This window comes from Elephas maximus, chromosome 23, assembly GCF_024166365.1.
Source record: "Elephas maximus indicus isolate mEleMax1 chromosome 23, mEleMax1 primary haplotype, whole genome shotgun sequence".
NCBI classification, from domain to species: domain Eukaryota; kingdom Metazoa; phylum Chordata; class Mammalia; order Proboscidea; family Elephantidae; genus Elephas; species Elephas maximus.
Window position 1 is genome coordinate 24,457,926 of NC_064841.1, and position 17,316 is coordinate 24,475,241.

The following is a 17,316-nucleotide window of genomic DNA, read 5'->3' on the forward strand; positions in this document are numbered from 1 at the left end:
AAACATGACCGGGGAAGAGCTGACTCCTCAAATTAGAGTTGACCTTAATGACATGGATGGAGTCAAGCTTTTGGGACCTTCATTTGCTGATGTGGCACAACTCAAAACGAAAAGAAACAGCCACAAACATCCATAAATAATTGGAATGTGGAATGTATGAAGTATGAATCTAGGAAAACTGGAAATCATCAAAAGTGAAACGGCTCACATAAAGATAAATATCCTAAGCATTAATGAGCTGAAGTGGACTGGTATTGGCCATTTGGAATCAGACAATCTTACGATCTTCTATGAGGGGAATAACGAACTAAAGAGGAATGGCGTTGCAATTATCACCAAAAAAAGAACATTTCAAGATCTACCTTGAAGTACAACACTGTCAGTGATAGGAAAATATCCATACGCCTACAGTGGAGAGCAGTTAATACAATTACTATTCAAATTTATGCACCAACCACTAATGCCAAAGGTAAAGAAATTGAAGATTTTTACGAACTTCTGCAGTCTGAAATTGATCAAACATGTAATCAAGATGCATTGAAAATTACTGGTGATGGGATGCAAAAGTTGGAATCAAGGAAAAAGGATCAATAATTGAAAAATATGGCCTTAGTGAAAGAAACAATGCCAGAGATGGCGGATAATAGAATTTTGCAAGACCAACTTCATATTCATTACAAATATTTTTTTTCAACAATATCAAAGGCAACTATATACAGTGGACCTTGCCAGAGAGAATACACAGTAATCAAATTGACTACATTTTTGGGAAGATACCATGGAGAAGCTCAATATCATCAGTCTGAACAAAGCTAGGGGCTGACTGTGGAACAATCAATTGCTCATATGCAAGTTCAAGTTGAACATGAAGAAAATTATAACAAGTCCATGAGAGCCAAGGTACAACTGAATTTAGAGACCATCTCAGAATAGACTTGATGCAGTGAACACTGACAGGAGACCAGACAAGATGTGGGATGATATCAAGGCCATCATAGGTGAAGAAAGCAAAAGATCATTAAAATGACAAGACCAAAGAGGATGTTAGAAGAGACTCTGAAATTTGCTCTTAAACATTGAGTAGCTAAAGCAAATGAAGAAATGATAAAGCAAAAGAGCTGAACAAAAGATGTCAAAGGGCAGCTCGAGAAGACAAAGTATTATAATAATGTATGCAAAGACCTGTAATTAGAAAACCAAAAGGGAAGAACATGGTTCGCATTTCACAAGCTGAAAGAACTGAAGAAATATTGAATACAGTCAAGAAATCAAACAACACGTTTCATTGGGCAAATCTGCTGCAAAAAAAGACCTCTTTAAAGTGTTAAAAAGCAAAGATACCACTTTGACGACTAAGACGTGCTGACCAAAGCCATGGTATTTTCAATAGCTTCATATGCATGTGAAAGCTGTACAATAAATAAGGAAGACTATGGAAAAAAAAAATGATGCTTTTGAATTATGGTATTGGTGAAGAATATTGAATATTCCAAGTATTGTCAGAAGAATAAACAGATCTTTCTCACAAGAAGTGCAGCCATAATGCTCCTTAGAAGCAAGGATGGTGAGACTTCAGCTCGTGTAATTTGGACATGTTATCAGGAGGGATCAGTCCCTGGAGGAGGACATCATGCTTGGTAAAGTAGAGGGTCAGCAAAAAAGAGGAAGACCCTTAACGAGATGGACTGACACAGTGGCTGCAACAGTGGGCCCAGACATAGCAACAATTGTGGGGATGGCACAGGAACAGGCAGTGTTTCTTTAATTCTGTTGTGTATACGGTTGCTATGACGGCACCAAACAACATTATATAACTATGGCTAAGATGCAGTTGCTAGCCTCATAGAACTGCAGAGGCATGAACAAACAATTTTAAACCTCATATTCAGAGCTAAAATAGGGTTTCAATATGAAAGCACATGGAAGAGGACCCCAAGTAGATGTGGGCAATTCACATTAAAACAGGGGGAAAAAAAAAAAATCAGATAAAAACATTTCCAAAGAATATTGAGTACTTTTCTATCTTCTGGAAAAGAACATGTAGGATGTGATTTAACCTTTCCTGTATGACTCACTGTTACATTAGCACTTTGAAAACTCTGAAGCATTACAGAAATTAAAAGGATAAAGGCACTTAAAGCTATACCTATTTTCGTGTATTGGATCTTTTATTTCCACCTCCTTTGTAGATCCCTTCACCTCTCTGGCAAATCTCCACTAATTGCTCTGTCTCCTTGAGTTCTTGCACTCATATTTGATATTCAAAGATATTAACAACAATGAGGCAAGACACTAATCAAGAGAGATTCCAGTCACATCCCTGGAGTGGTCTTTGAAGGCCTATTGAGGTGTTAAGTGTTAATCCTGTCTTTGCTCAATCCTGGGAAGTCTGGGGCTCCTAGAGGAAGTTCCAGGGCAGCTAAGATATTAGTGCCAGGGGTGGCAAGTAGAAAGCTCCTAATGGAAAGTAGCCATATTATTATGGCAAGCTCTCAAATATCACTTCTTACTGCTAGATTACAATTATAAGTATATTGCTTCTTTCCTTGATTGTAGCCCTTCTAACAATTTAAATGGACAATCAACACATTGAATCTATTAGAATTCTAACTAAAGCAAGTGTAAAGAGGACTGGAGAAAATACCTGAGCTCCTTACCTTTTAATAAATGGAAGCTGCTTAGAGCCTGGGCACTGTGTTTTTAAGTTAGGTGCTAAGAGATTTTGTTTGTTTTTAACATTTGTTTTATTTCCAGTTCTAGGTTTGTTCCAAATAGTCTAAATAAGTGAACGTTAGAAAGAGTCATTATCTTATAGTTTTACTGATCTCTCCAGATCCTTTTGGAGTTAGATACGAACGAAGAAATTTCCCTAGATTTTTAAGGTTCAATTTTAATGTTTTCTTCTAATTCAGCAGTGAGAAACCTCACATTATGGAAATACACTGCTTGAAATATTGCCTTGCAATAATGTATTGCCTTACGATTGATAATAGCCATTCTCACATACACTAATTCTCATTTGATCATTGAAATCACCGAGTAAAATAAAAACCCAAACCCAAGCCCGTTGCTGTCGAGTTGATTCTGACTTACACATACCCTATAGGATAAAGTAGAACTGCCCCATAGTGTTGCCAAGGCTGTAGTCTTTATGGAAGCAGACAGCCACATCTTTCTCTCGCAAATCAGACAGTAGGTTCGAACCACTGACTTGGTTAGTAGCCGAGTGCCTAACCACTGCTGCACCAAGGCTCCTTATCAAGTGAAGTAGGTTCTACTATTTATATTGATACGTGATTGAATGAGGTATATACACTTAGCAGGGACTCAAACCCAGGTCTTTATATAGATAACATTTTTATGTAACCAATAAAGGGACTCTCACTCTAAGACTTAATTTTTATTTTTTTACTATGATATATTTCTCATATATATCAGAGAATCAATAATAATGTAACATATCATGATGCCCTACATCCAGATTTAACATGTTATTTTACTATATTTCCTTCCTTGATACCCTTTTTCAACAAATAGATTATGTTCTTACTCTGCAGTTAATGTATTATCATACCCATGCAAGTTTACATAAATAAGTGATAGATAGATAGAGCTATAAATAGACAAAGACATAAGCATAGACATAAACATGTTCTATGATTTTACAGGATTTAAAATTTTACATAAGTTGTATCACTTTTTTTTTCACTAAACATTATGTTTATCACAATTTTCCATGAAAATAAATGGAGATCTGAATTATTCATTCTAACTGCTATGTAGTGTTTGGCTGTAAGACCAATCTCAATTTATTTTTCAGTTCCATTACTGAGGATTAGTTAGGTTGTTTCTACTTTTTTCAATCTTACAATGTTGTAAAGAACAATTTTACATTTCTTGTACACATGTGCCATACTTTCTACAAGTAAAAAACTAAAAGAATTATTTCTGGATTATAAGGCATGCATATCTTTAACTTTAACAGGTGGTGAAAAAACCACTTCCCACCCTTTTTAAATTTTCACAATCTGTCGGGTGTGACAATCTCGTTATTGTTTAAATTTGCATTTCCCTGATTAAAAGTGGAGTTCACCAATTTTTCATGTTTACTTTGATTATTAAAGTTTCTTGTGCATATTCCTTGCTCATTTTCTTGTGAGTGGTTTATCATTTTTTGCTTTGTTTTACGGAGGTTCTTTATGTATTATGAATATTATTCCCTCACAATTCTACCTTGACACACATGGGGTTGTCCTGAGTTGCAGTCAACAGCAACTGGTTTGGAATCCCTGGGTGGTATAAATAGTTAACATGCTCAGTTGCTCACCAAAGGGTTGGAGGTTCAAATCCACCAGAAGTGCCCCAGAAGGAAGGCCTGCGATCTATTTCTGAAGAATCAGCCATTGAAAACGTTGTGTACAATTCTACTCTGACACACGTGGACTTGCTATGAATCAGAATCAACCCAAAGGCAACTGGTTTGGTATTTTGATTTAGGTATCTAGATTACAGATACCTTTCAATCTGTGGTTTACATTTTTACTGTATTTATTAGGTTTTAAAAATATTAACAGTCAAACCTATTGATATTTGCCTTGAGCGTTCGTGGGGAATTTTTTGTTTTGTTTGGCTTAGGAAATACTTTCTTTTTCTGATGTCATGAAAATGTTGCTCAAGAGTTATAAAATTGGTTTTCCAAATTATGTCCTTAATCCAACCAGAATGTTCTGAAGTAGGCATCCATGGAATTGCAAATTGTTCTCATATAATTTATTTAATAATTTGCCTTTTTTTCCCACCACTAAATATTAATAAAGTTGTCATTTAATCAGTTCTAATTTTTAATTCATATATAGATTTGTTTTTAGTCTTACTTTGCATTGCATTTTAACCAGAGCCACACTCTTTTAATTAACATAGACTTATAATGTCTGAAATGGTGGATTAACATGCTCAGCTGCTCACCAAAAAGTTGGAGGTTTGAGTTCACCCAGAGGTGACTTGGATGAAAGGTCGCTCAAAACACTATGGAGCACTGCTCTACTCTGACACACGTGGGATCACCAGGAGTTGGAATCGATTCAATGGTAAATAGTTGTACTGAATTATATTCTCTCTCTCCCTCTTTCTCTCTATATGTATACATAAACATGCATTTAAGGCTACAGATATTCTATATAACTATAGTTCATTATTTTTTATATATATTTATAATCTTACATATTTTTAAAATTTTCAACTTTTATTATAATTCTATCTATAACATACACATTATTCTGAAGTATATTTTTAAATATCCAAATATTTATCAATATCTAACAATTTAATTATAGACAGAGAACCAAGTCTGTATGCTTTTGATAGTTGGACATTAGTTGAGATTTGTTTTGTGACCATAGAAACTATTATATCTAATAAATAGTGAATAAACATCTTTATAAATATGACATATAAAGAATGTGAACCCCTATTTGATGGGTACAGCACTTCATATATATGTGCAGTAGATTAAGTCTGAAAATTGTGTAGTGATTTCCTTTTTAACTGCTCTATATGATTTCTTTGTTAATTACTGAGCCATGTCAAAGTTTGCCACGATGGTGGCGAATTTATCAGCTTATCCTCTCAATAGTATGGAATCTTTCTTCACATATTTTTAGGCTAGTTTGTAAGATATATACAAGTTTAGAAGTGCTATATCTTTCTGATGAATAATTCATTATATCTTCTTTATCCCCCAAATATTTTTATGCAAAGTCTTTTTCTCACAATTTCCATGATGTCAATTTAGTTGCTCCATTCGATACACATTTCTCAGGCACATATAGTCCCAGTATTGTGTTTGCTTTTGCCAGGCATCACAGGGGAATCTCTGGCTTGGGATCAATTTTCATTCTTTTTTTTTTTATTTTTGCTTGGGATTCCTATACCACAAAATAATTGAAATTCTGAGCCAGAGTTTTTGATTTCTAAAGGAAGATTTTTTTTTTTTTTCTCATCTAATACTCTGGCAGATGAAAGTTTTCCTGTACCTGTGGATGAATCTCTTTCTGGTCTCCCACTTCTACCCTATGGTTCTGATTTTGTATGACAGTTTTATTTCCAACTCCCTGTCTTCCATGAGCACATAACACATGTGTCTTTTCCCCATGTGGGTGTTATATTCCAGAGCTCTAATTTAGCAGGATACAGAAACTCTTAGGAGTTCTGGTGGTACAATAGTTAAGAGCTCAGGCTGCTAACCAAAAGGTCAGCAGTTCAAATCCACCAGCCACTCCTTGGAAGCCCTATGGGGAAGTTCTACTCTGTCCCACAGGGTGAACTACGAGTCAGAATCAACTCAACAGCGACAGGTTTCATTTTTTAGTCAGAACCTCTCAGCACCAGGAAACCACAGAGTCAACTCTTACTTACCTTTCTGAATTTCCAGCACTCTCTTCATCGTTGCTTTTGGATTTCTGACTTCCTTGTTTGACAGCTGCTTTTTAAAAACATTTTTTGCTACACTTCATTCTGAATTTTTAGGCATTTTTACGGAAGAACTTAAAATTGTTTTATTCGGGATGTTCTGCATCCCGAAGCCTAAGGCTCCTATTAAAAAGAAGCATACAACGGCTTGCTCTGAGGAGGATGCTATATTTACATTGGATCCTTCCAACTGTCAGGACTCTTTCTATATCAGAAAAGGTCAGGTCCAAATAATGATATATTAACATAGCAAAAGGAAGCCTTTTATCTACTCATTTATATCCTACAGATGATGTTGATCCCAATATATATTGTTTTATATTATTCCACATCTATGTATGAAAACAAATACACAGAATCTATTTTCCTTAACTAGTAACAGAACCGTGAATACAGTTTCAATTTTAATCATGAATGTCCGAGAATCTTGGATGAACTGGCACTCTGAAGACACATCAACTGCTTTTGCCATGGGTAATCTGAACAATCCATTGGTAGGGCAATATTATTCTTCATAGCAATAACGATTGCAATCCCATTCTTTGGAATTTATCCTACAGGAATAATTCAATTCTCTGCAGTATAATCTGTAATGGCAACTACAGAAAACAACGTAAGTATCCTAAACAGGAAATGATTTAGAAAGTTGAGATAAAATGTGTGGCTGTGAAAGCTTTAAAGGAATACATAGAAACATGAACATACTGTAAGTGAAAATAATAGAATACATAGTGGTATATGTAATGTATATACTTAGGCAAAATGTGTGTGTTTATGGACAAAAATCTGAAAATAAAATATTGACAGATGGAACAGAAACTGGGTTAGGTAGGCTCCCCATATCTGCTCTTTGAGGCACTGTTACAGAGGCTTGGGCGAACCTGTACTCTTGGGCTTTTATTCATTTCCTCTAAAATCCCAGGGACTGTGGGATTAAAATGTAAGGAGCTTGACTTCTCCTAGTACTTCATATTATCGTGTTGAATTTTTGGAAACTGTAGCTGCTTCACGATTTTTAAAAAAAATAAGGGTAGGTTAGAATATTTTAGAATAATATGCAAGGACAAAGTAAGTCTCTTCTCTTAAACCGATCCAGACTAGGGCTGGTGCTTCAGTTCCCCCACCCCACATCAGTCACAAGAAGGGAGCTAACACCTCCAGGGCAATGTTAACTCCCAAACTAAAATAAGTAGATATCTGAGGTTCATAGCCACCATAAAAGAAAGTTAAGGCCTTGAACACATATGCCACCTTAATTAAAGATATTGGAAAACACAGTACAAGAATTTAAAATGAACATCATAGTTAACCACAAACAGAGAAAGGAATGTATTAACAATATGAAACAAAACCAGAAAACATTTTAAAAAGATTAAATAATAGGTATAGAAAACACAATAATTGGAATAAATATACCAATAGACAGGGTAAATAGATACATACAGTTGATAATATATGGGTACAACTGAAGAATTAATTAAAAAGCCAGATTATCAGATTGATTTTTTTTCCTAGAGAACCACAGGAAAGAATGAAAAAAAAAAAAAAAAAGAAAACATGAAATTAAAACTAAGAGATACGGTGAATACAAATAAGTTGATTGAAAGAATCCCAGAAGAAGTAGAAAAATCAGTGGAGGTAAGAATATAGTTGAAGATAATAATAATAGTAAGTGTTCCAGAAAAAAAAAAAAAGAGGGAAATGCACCTATATATGTTACAGTGAAACTTGAAATAATAGAAACCAAAGAAAAAATTCTAAATGTTCCCAAAGTGAAACAGCAGATTACTTACAATGGAACAAAAACCAAACTGATACTAAACTTTTCAAAACTAATACTAGATACAAGAAAGCCATAGAATAAGGTTCTCGAAATAAAAAAAAAAAAAACAACGACCAGAGAGCAATTGAACCTAGAATGTTTGGAAACAAGGAATGCAGGGCCATCTATGTGTCTATCCCTGGAGTAATGGAAATATTAAATGCAGTCAATGTCCCCTTTTGGATATTATATACCGTCTAGAAGCAATGGGGTAAGTGTACATATGGCAACATGTTGATTAAAAATTCTTGCACTCGAAACAATTCGTGTTCTCTCCTCTTCCCCTTCACTTCCTTTCTCTTCCTGAATGATTCAGGCCTAAAATCATTAGGTGGAGCTGGCAACATTGGCACCTCAGGCAGCAGCCGTAGATGATGATGCCACACTGGTACAAAGCAGGAGATGTAATAGTAATTAAAAAAAAAAAAAAAAAAACTTCTAAAACAGCCAGAAAAAAAGAGAGAGAGATAAATAGACAGATTAACCTCAATAAAGTAACAAACTGATAGATCACTTCTAGAGAACAAATTTAAAAGACAGAAGCCATTAGAATGTGTAATGAAATTAAAGAAAATAACTACCAACCCAGAATTTTATACCGTTTGGCAGTAGAATAATGTCCTTCCCCTAGAGATGCCCACATCCTAATGCCTGGAGTCTGTGACTATGCTGCCTTACATAGCAAAAGGGACTTTGTAGATGTAATTAAATTAAGGATCTTGTGATGAGATGGCTATCCTGAATGATATGGGTGGACCCCATGTAATCACTAGAAAGAGAGAGCTCTGAAGATGTTACACTGCTGGCTTTGAAGAAGGAGAAAAGTATCACAAGCCAAGAAATGCAGATGGCCTTTAGAAGCTGGAAAATTCAAGGAAAAGATTCTCTCCTAGAGCCTCCAGAAGGAATGCAGTCCTGCCAACATCTTGATTTTAGCCCAGTAAACCCATTTTAGATTTCCAAATCCAGAACTATAAGATAATAAATTTGTGTAGTTTAAGCCACTAAATCTTTGTTAATTTGTTACAGTGACAATGAGAAAATAATAATAAATCCCAGTGGAAAAAAATATATATATACATATTTTATAATCAGGGTATTTCAAAAGACAAACAAGGTATCTTGCGACATTGCCATCATCAGAATCTCATTGTAGGAAATTCTGAAAAATGTACTTTAGCCAGAAGGAAAATGAGCTGTGATGGAATTTCTGAGATGCAAGCAGAAATAAAGAGCAAGAAAGTAGTTTATGTATGTAAATTTAAATAGATACTGACTGCATTTAATAATAATAAGGTCTTGTGCAATTAAAAAATATGATAGAATTAAAATACAGTGGAACAATAACATATAAGATATACCCACTAACCCACTGCCATTGAGTCGATTCCGACTCTAAGTAAAGATATAAATGGGCTTAATTAAGTATTCTAAGGTTTTTGTACTGGTGGAAAGAGGTATTTGTAAACATTAAACTTTAGTAGGTCTTAACTTCTAGTGTACTCTAGAAGAATGCAAAAGTGTTTATAACTTTGAAAATAATAGAGGGAAAAATACAAAAAATTAAGGAGAAAGGAAAGACATGAGCTACAAAGAGGAAACCCAAATTAAACTGAAAAATATAAACATGAATATACCAGTAATCACATTAAATGTAACTGGCCAAATGTTCCAGTTAAAAGGTGATCCTATTATGTTAAAAAATTTAAACTATCTTCTATTAATAAGACATGGTAAAAGATAAAGATAAAAGAAGTTTAAAAGTACAAAAATATTTTTAAAAAATATAAAGATAGTAACCAAAAGAAAGCTGGTATGGCTAAATAAATATTAGGCCAAATCAAATTTCGGGTGAAGTATTACTAGCTGTAAAGAAGGTCACTTGATCTAATAAGTGGTCCAATAATTGGAAATACATGGAAAATTTAAATTTATAAGCACATAAAATATTTATCCCAAGATATATTGAGAGAGAGCTAGATTAACTTCAATAAAGTAACAAATAGATCACTTCTAGAGAATAAAATTGAAAAGACAGGAGCCATTAGAATGTGAGATTCAATGTAACAAAAGAAAATAACTACCAACCCAGAATTTTATACCCTGTGTGGCAAGTATAATTACCTTGACAGAATTACAAGTTTTTGTATACATAGGGCGAGAGATTTTCACACTTGTAATAAGAATATAGATGATTTGAACTATCTTATTAACACGTTAGGTCTAAACTGACATATAGAGTATACTACACCTGCCATTGACACAGTCCACAGTTTTTCGTGGAACATTGATCATATCCTGGGCCATACGGAAATGACCTTAAAGAAATGAAATGATATAGAAGGAAAGAGGAAGCAACAACTCCAATGAAAGCCAAAGTTGCTTACAATCTAGTTTGAAATAAACCCATATTACAATGCCAAGAAGCATATGAGTGTCAAAAACATAATGGGGAAAGGGAAAGACTGCATCCAACTTGAGCGGAACCCTAAAGGGCTTTTTCTTTTCTTTTTTTTACTGTACTTTAGATGGAGTTTTACAGAATAAATTAACTTCTCGTTAAACAACTCGTACACATATTGTTTTGTGACATTGGTTGCCAACTCCACAACACGTCATCACTCTCCCCTTCTTGACCTTGGGTTCCCTGTTACCAGCTTTCCTGTCCCCTTCTGCCTTCTCGTCCTTGCCTCAGGGCTGGTGTGCCCATTTGTCTCATTTTTTTTTATGGGCCTGTCTAATCTTTGGCTGAAGGGTGAATCGTAGGAGTGACGTCATTGCTGAGCTAAGAGGATATCTGGGGGCCATACTCTTGGGGCTTCTCCAGTCTCTGTCAGACCAGCAAGTCTGGCTTTTTTATTTTTTTTGTGAGCTACAATTTTGTTTTACATTTTTCACCAGCTCTGTCTGGGACCCTCTTTTGTCATCCCTGTCAGAGCAGTCGATGATGGTAGCCAGGCACTATCTAGGTATGCTGGACTCAGGCTGGTGGAGGCTGTAGTACTTGTGGCCCATTAGTCCTTTGGACTAATCTTTCCTAAAGGGCTTTTTAAAAAGGAGATGGCATTTGCAGTGAAAGATGTAGAGGACACAACTTTACCACTTAGAGACACAAAGGTGCAAGACATATGTGGATAATACAGAACATAGGGATCCAAAGAGAATACATGAAAGGAAGAGTAGGATATGGAACCAGAAGGTCAGTGAGGAATTTCTGGCAATTTCTAAGTTAGCAAGTGACAACATCAACTCTTTGTGAAAAACAGATCATCAAAATATAAAGCTAGCATATGCTCTCTCGGATTTTATCACACATATAAACTTCAAAGTTTAGTTGCAGCTTCTGTAATTTGTAAGAAGGAACGGGCACTTGCAAAAATAGTTTGATAAGAAGGTGAGAAGCTGGGAAAAACTGCTGAGAAACTTTGAAAAATTAGAAAATGCTTGTTAAAGTAATTTTCTTTAAAAGTGTATGTTTCAAGTTGCCTTTGGCTTTTTTAGCAAACATTAAAAAAAAAAAAACACTCTAGATTGAATCTAAGCTGAATCATTTCCTCCCTAAAATCAAAACTATAGAGACAGAAAGCTGGAAGCCTGAGAAGTTCTGGGTGAATAACAGATCTGTGTCACCCTCAGTAAACCCAACCTGCACTCCCCAGGGCACAGAGAATTGACAGTACTTTCTGCGGACTTTGGACAATAGGTTTCCCACCTATGCTCACTCTGTTTAAGACCCTTGATGAATGGTCCTTCAAAGTGATTTCTAAAGCTTTTTTTTTTTTTTTTCTTTTGTCCAAAGACTTCAGGCTGGCAGCTCATGAAACCTGATCTTTAGTTCTACTGATTGCTCTGTTACCAGCTTCCAGCTCAGACACCTAGGTTCACTGTGCAAATGGCTGCTTGACATACCACAAAACCTGGGCGTCACCACTGCAGTTTAACCCATTGATTAATCTATTGCTGTCAAGCTGATTCCCACTCATAGCAACCCCATTGAACAGAGTAGAATGGCCCCACAGGATTTCCAAGGTTGTAAATCTTTACAGAAGCAGACTGCCACATCTTTCTCCCACAGAGTGGCTGGTGGGTTTGAGTAGATGACCTTTCGGTTAGCAGCTGAGCACTTAAACACTGTGCTACCAGGGCTCCCCACTGCACAGTTCAGTGACTCCTAATTCTTAACTTGAGTTCATCTCCAGAGATCAGTCTTTCCTAAAGTGGTCTAGCTCACTGAATTTTTTTGTATAAAGAGCAGCAACCAAATCCATACATTTGCATGCTATATGGAAATTATCTATGCACACATGTGATCTTTTTCCCCATGTTCTTCTTTTGGATATTTTCTCCCATATTGATGCCCAGAAACTGTTAAAACAAAGCTTATCCTATAACAAGTTTTTAGTTATCTTACTTTTGTAGCTCTACTGAGGAATTTTCTCTTGCTATGCCCCAAAAAGCTTCTCAATGAAGTGGATGAGTCCGTCAAGTCAGTCAGTCTCTCTCTCTCTCTCTGTGCCTATGCCTCACTCTGTCTCTCTCCATTTCTCACCTATCCCTTTTTATATTTTTGTATTAGTTTCATTCTCAAGTTGGGACTTAAAGGAGGCCACACCATATCAAATCCATACTACTCCACTGTCCATTGAGATATATCTCAATTGACAATAAAGAGGTATGGATTTATGGATATATAAAATAATGTCTTGCCATAAATGTGTGTGTGTGAGTGTTATAGAAGAGAAATTTTTCTGAATCTTTGACCAAAATAAAACGCTTGAACTAAACCAACGTTTTTCTCTGCATTCAGCAGAATTAAAACTGAAGTTAAAAATACCTTCTCTTCAGATTCCTTATCCAGCTAGTAACCATATGGGTAGCTAGGAAGTTATTTTCTCTTTGGCCAAGTCAGGATGTGAAAGAAATGCACACCATGGAGGGGACATTGGCACATATGCATTTATGTAAGACAGCCCTAAGAAACCCAAGGAATATTATTTTCATGATGATAGGGATGAAAAAACAATGTCTCAGAAAAGAGACCTTGGGAGCCAACCCCGTTATCAAATTCCCCAGGCAACTGGAAAGTTTCATCTGAGCAAGTAGTTTCTAAGGAAGGGGCCTTGGCACCAATTCTTAGCACCAGCCTTGGGTATTAGATAACCCAAAGAAATATTTTACATCAAACTATTTGTTTTTATAGCCTGTTCTGGAAGATATGCATTGTAAGCATTTTGTGGCTATGATTGTAAATCTCTGTGCCCAAATGAACTTCTGTAAGTAACTCTTATAACCAATCTCTGTAGCCTACCAAAGCATACCTAAGCATACGTATCCAATGAAAGCCTCTTCCCTGCTTTGTTTAACCCTTCTTCTTCTGACCTCAATGAATGTTTAACCAATCAGTGATTTCTTTTTGTAACTTCCTTTTCCAGCCCTTTAACTGCCCCTGCCTGAGACCTTCTCTCTGGAATTGCCATGTTTTCTCTTATGTGAGCTGGTGATTTCCTTCATTCGAATGGACCTTTAAGGCTGAATAAATCCTCCAGATTTTCAGTTTAAGGCCTGAGTGATTTTTTGGCATGAAAGTGTATACACACACACATATATATATGTATATAAACCAAAAACAAAAAACAAATCCGGTGCCTTCAAGCCGATTCTGACTCATAGTGACCCTATAAGACAGAGTAGAACTGCCCCATAGAGTTTCCAAGGAGCGCCTGGCAGATTCGAACTGCCAATCCTTTGGTTAGCAGCCATAGCACTTAATCACTACACCACCAGGGTTTCCATATATATATATATATATATGTATGTATATATATATATGACTTTACATCTTAGAGACACAAACATGCAAGACATATTTGGATAATACATGGCAAGACAGTCTTTATATACCCATACGCCATGTATATATATACAAACATGCATACATACACACACATACGTATATATCAAGACATATGTGTGTATGTATATCAAGACATTCTTTAACCCGAAAGGCATTATGTACTCCTCTCCTGGATCTTCTCATGTACACAGAATATTGAGGCCACTGTGAACAGACTGAGTCACGTACAACCAAAAATAATGTTTTGTTTTAAATAACATTTCTTGTTAATGAATATTTCTTGAAAATCTAAAATGTACTATTTGCAATTTTAGTGTAACCACAATTTTTGGAAGATAATAAGTTCAATATGTTTTCAAACCTCTGCTGGAAAAAATGCTAAAAATGCAACTCACATAGCTATAGCTGCTAACGAATTAGAAAGATTTTCAAAATACATTTGAAATATATAAAAAATAAATCATGTTAACAGTCAGACATTACATTATTCTAATAAAATTTAATTTTCATCTAAGAATATATCAAATTTTTAATAGGGAAAAATAGCAAATATATATATAGATACACATTTTGAAAAGAAGTGATTCAATTTTACTTTTGTAAAATCTTGTCATTTTTTTATGATGTTAAGTTTTGTTTAATATAGGAACAGTCATTACTTTTTTCCCAACATATTGGAAAAGAAATTGGTATACTATTAGATAAGGAAGACACTCTCTAACATTCATGTAACATTTTCACTGCACAAAAGTACTCAGATATATATAATAACTCGATTCTTACAATTTGAGATGGTAGACAATTTGAGTTCCTTGGGTAGATGCAGTCACAGAGGCGTCCAGAAAGCAGGAGGCACATGAGTGGTCATGGAACATCAGCTCGCTGAGGGCAGGTCAGTGACTGGACCACATTAGGGACTCCGCATGTTTACTGAGTTAACTGATTAAATCTGAGCTTACGTCTGGCCTTTTACAAGTCCAGTGCTCTCCTTACAGCTAAACTAGTATTACAGTGATAACTACATTTTTTACCACACAGGGCCCACGACAGAGCCCTGGTGACAAAATGATTAAGTGCTCAGCTGCTAACTAAAAGGTCAGCACTTTGAACCCACCAGTAGCTTTGCGGGAGAAAAGACCTGATGATGTGCTGCAGTAAAGATTTCAGCCTAGGAAGCCCTATGGGGCAGTTCTACTCTGTCCTATAGGGTCGCTATGAGTCAGAATCTACGGGATGAGACCCAACAACCAAAGGGCCTATCGTCATTTTGTGAGGCTCACAGTAGGAAAAAAAAAAAAAAAAAAAACCCAGAACAAAAAGCTCCTTGAGGGCCTCTTTATGTCTGCTTTGTGGACATAGGCTTATCAGTGTTTATTTTTCCCACTCTCCTCAATTGATGAAACCCTGGTGGCGTAGTGGTTAAGTGCTACGGCTAACCAAAAGGTTGGCAGCTCAAATCCAACAGGTACTCCTTGGAAACCCTATGGGGTAGTTCTACTCTATCCTATAGGATCACTATGAGTCATAATCAACTTGACAGCAATGGGTGGGTCCTCAATCGATGAGCAGTTTGGAAGGCTCTCAGTCTACACAGTTTTGGAAAGCATACTGTGCCTACATCCTCTCTAACAGAAGGCAATCCTGAACTTATTCAGATATTTCTTTTTTTCTTGGCTTCATCAAAATATGTGTTTGTAATGCTTTTGTTGTCAAGAGAAAGACAAGCTGAGATAAAACATGGGAAGCTGAGCCCCAGGTCTGGACACAAAAACAGAGCCCTCAAGCTGTACTTCACAGCAACCAGATATAAATTTAACCATATGTAAAGAGGATCTCTTCTTTAGAACTCTAATGCTGAGGCTGGAGGCAGAAATAAGATGCAGCCCATGGCTTTCATCCTGCCACAGATAGCTTAACTACTTCAGTTTTACCCTACGTGGTCCAACAAGGCCTGACAAACTGCACTGCCTTACAAGAAGCATCTCTCGGGCAATGGTGCATAAAGCCAGGGGGATTTTTTAGTCAATTGCAGGAATTAGGCTTTAATGCTTTATACTAAAAGACTTCGTACCCCAGATAGCTGACTTCTATCCACTGAATCTTGGCAGGCAACGAGACTGCTGAAGCTGAACCTGGGAAGCTATGTTAAGCAGGCTTTCATGAATGTACAAAATATTTTATTTGTAAAGCTACTTTTCTCTGTATCATTCCAGAATGTTTTTTTTTTTTCTTCCTTTACTATTCTCTCAGTTTTGTCAACTCCCACTCTTCATCAAAATTACCTTCCAAAAGTGTTCCTTAAAGGGTCACAGGAGAGAATTAAATGCTCACCTAATTAAAAGTGAATATTTTTCAAAAGAATAATCCTAAACATGTCAATTTAAGTAACTGAGAATAATCTCCATCCTTACAAAAACTATAGGACACACAGAAATACATTCAATACTTTACCATCACTTGGAAGTTTGAGAGGCCTGCAGACATCATTTTGGGTTCTCTGCTCTGGCGAAGAGATGAGTTTTGCAATGAGAGATGCAGAGACGGGCTGTACAAGTAGAGAGGTGAGGTTTGATCGGTTTTGTCTAAAGCTTCCACCTGTGTTCAAAGGAAAAAGGAACCAAATCGTTGGTAAATACAAATTTAAAATATTTTAAAGAAGTTTGTTGTCATAAATATTTAAGAAGTTTATACTCATTTATTTCTTTGCTTATTACTTACCCTGTCACTTATTAAAAATGATTTGAGGCATTTCATACCAAAAATTCAGTCCAAATACAGTCATAAACCCCAGTTAAAGATAACAAACCACACACATGCCTTTGCCTCTGTTTTCCCACAAAACTTCACTAAAATGACAACAAAGGAATGAAAAAGCATTAATCCACAGAGGCCAAGAGAACTGAAAAGAAAGTGGGTGAATAAATGTCAGCTAACATAACAGATCTTAGGAAACAGAAGCTTAAGCCAGCGGTAGGGGAGGCTGAGAAGCAACACAGTCGGTACCACCGAACCCCAGACAGGGTTAGGAATTGGCAACACCAGCTACCTATTAAAATAGGGGTGAAAGAGAGTTTGGAAACAGCAGGGTTTGAGGAAATCCTGACCCTGTCATCAAGTCAATGTGGGTAACTATTTCTCCCTCACTCCAGCAGAAAACTGAATTGAGTCTCTG

At 36.0% G+C, this 17,316-nt stretch overlaps 1 protein-coding gene across 24 annotated transcripts in view; it reads right to left on the reverse strand.

Annotated features, from left to right (window-relative positions):
* The window catches only part of NAALADL2 (N-acetylated alpha-linked acidic dipeptidase like 2), a 1,621,055-nt gene that overhangs the window by 452,154 nt on the left and 1,151,585 nt on the right, over positions 1–17,316 (reverse strand). For all 24 annotated transcript variants that reach the window (XM_049867803.1, XM_049867806.1, XM_049867798.1 and 21 more), the window contains one exon: positions 16,596–16,739. In XM_049867803.1, coding sequence (XP_049723760.1) covers positions 16,596–16,739 — 144 coding nt within the window. The remainder of the gene's footprint in view (positions 1–16,595; positions 16,740–17,316) is intronic.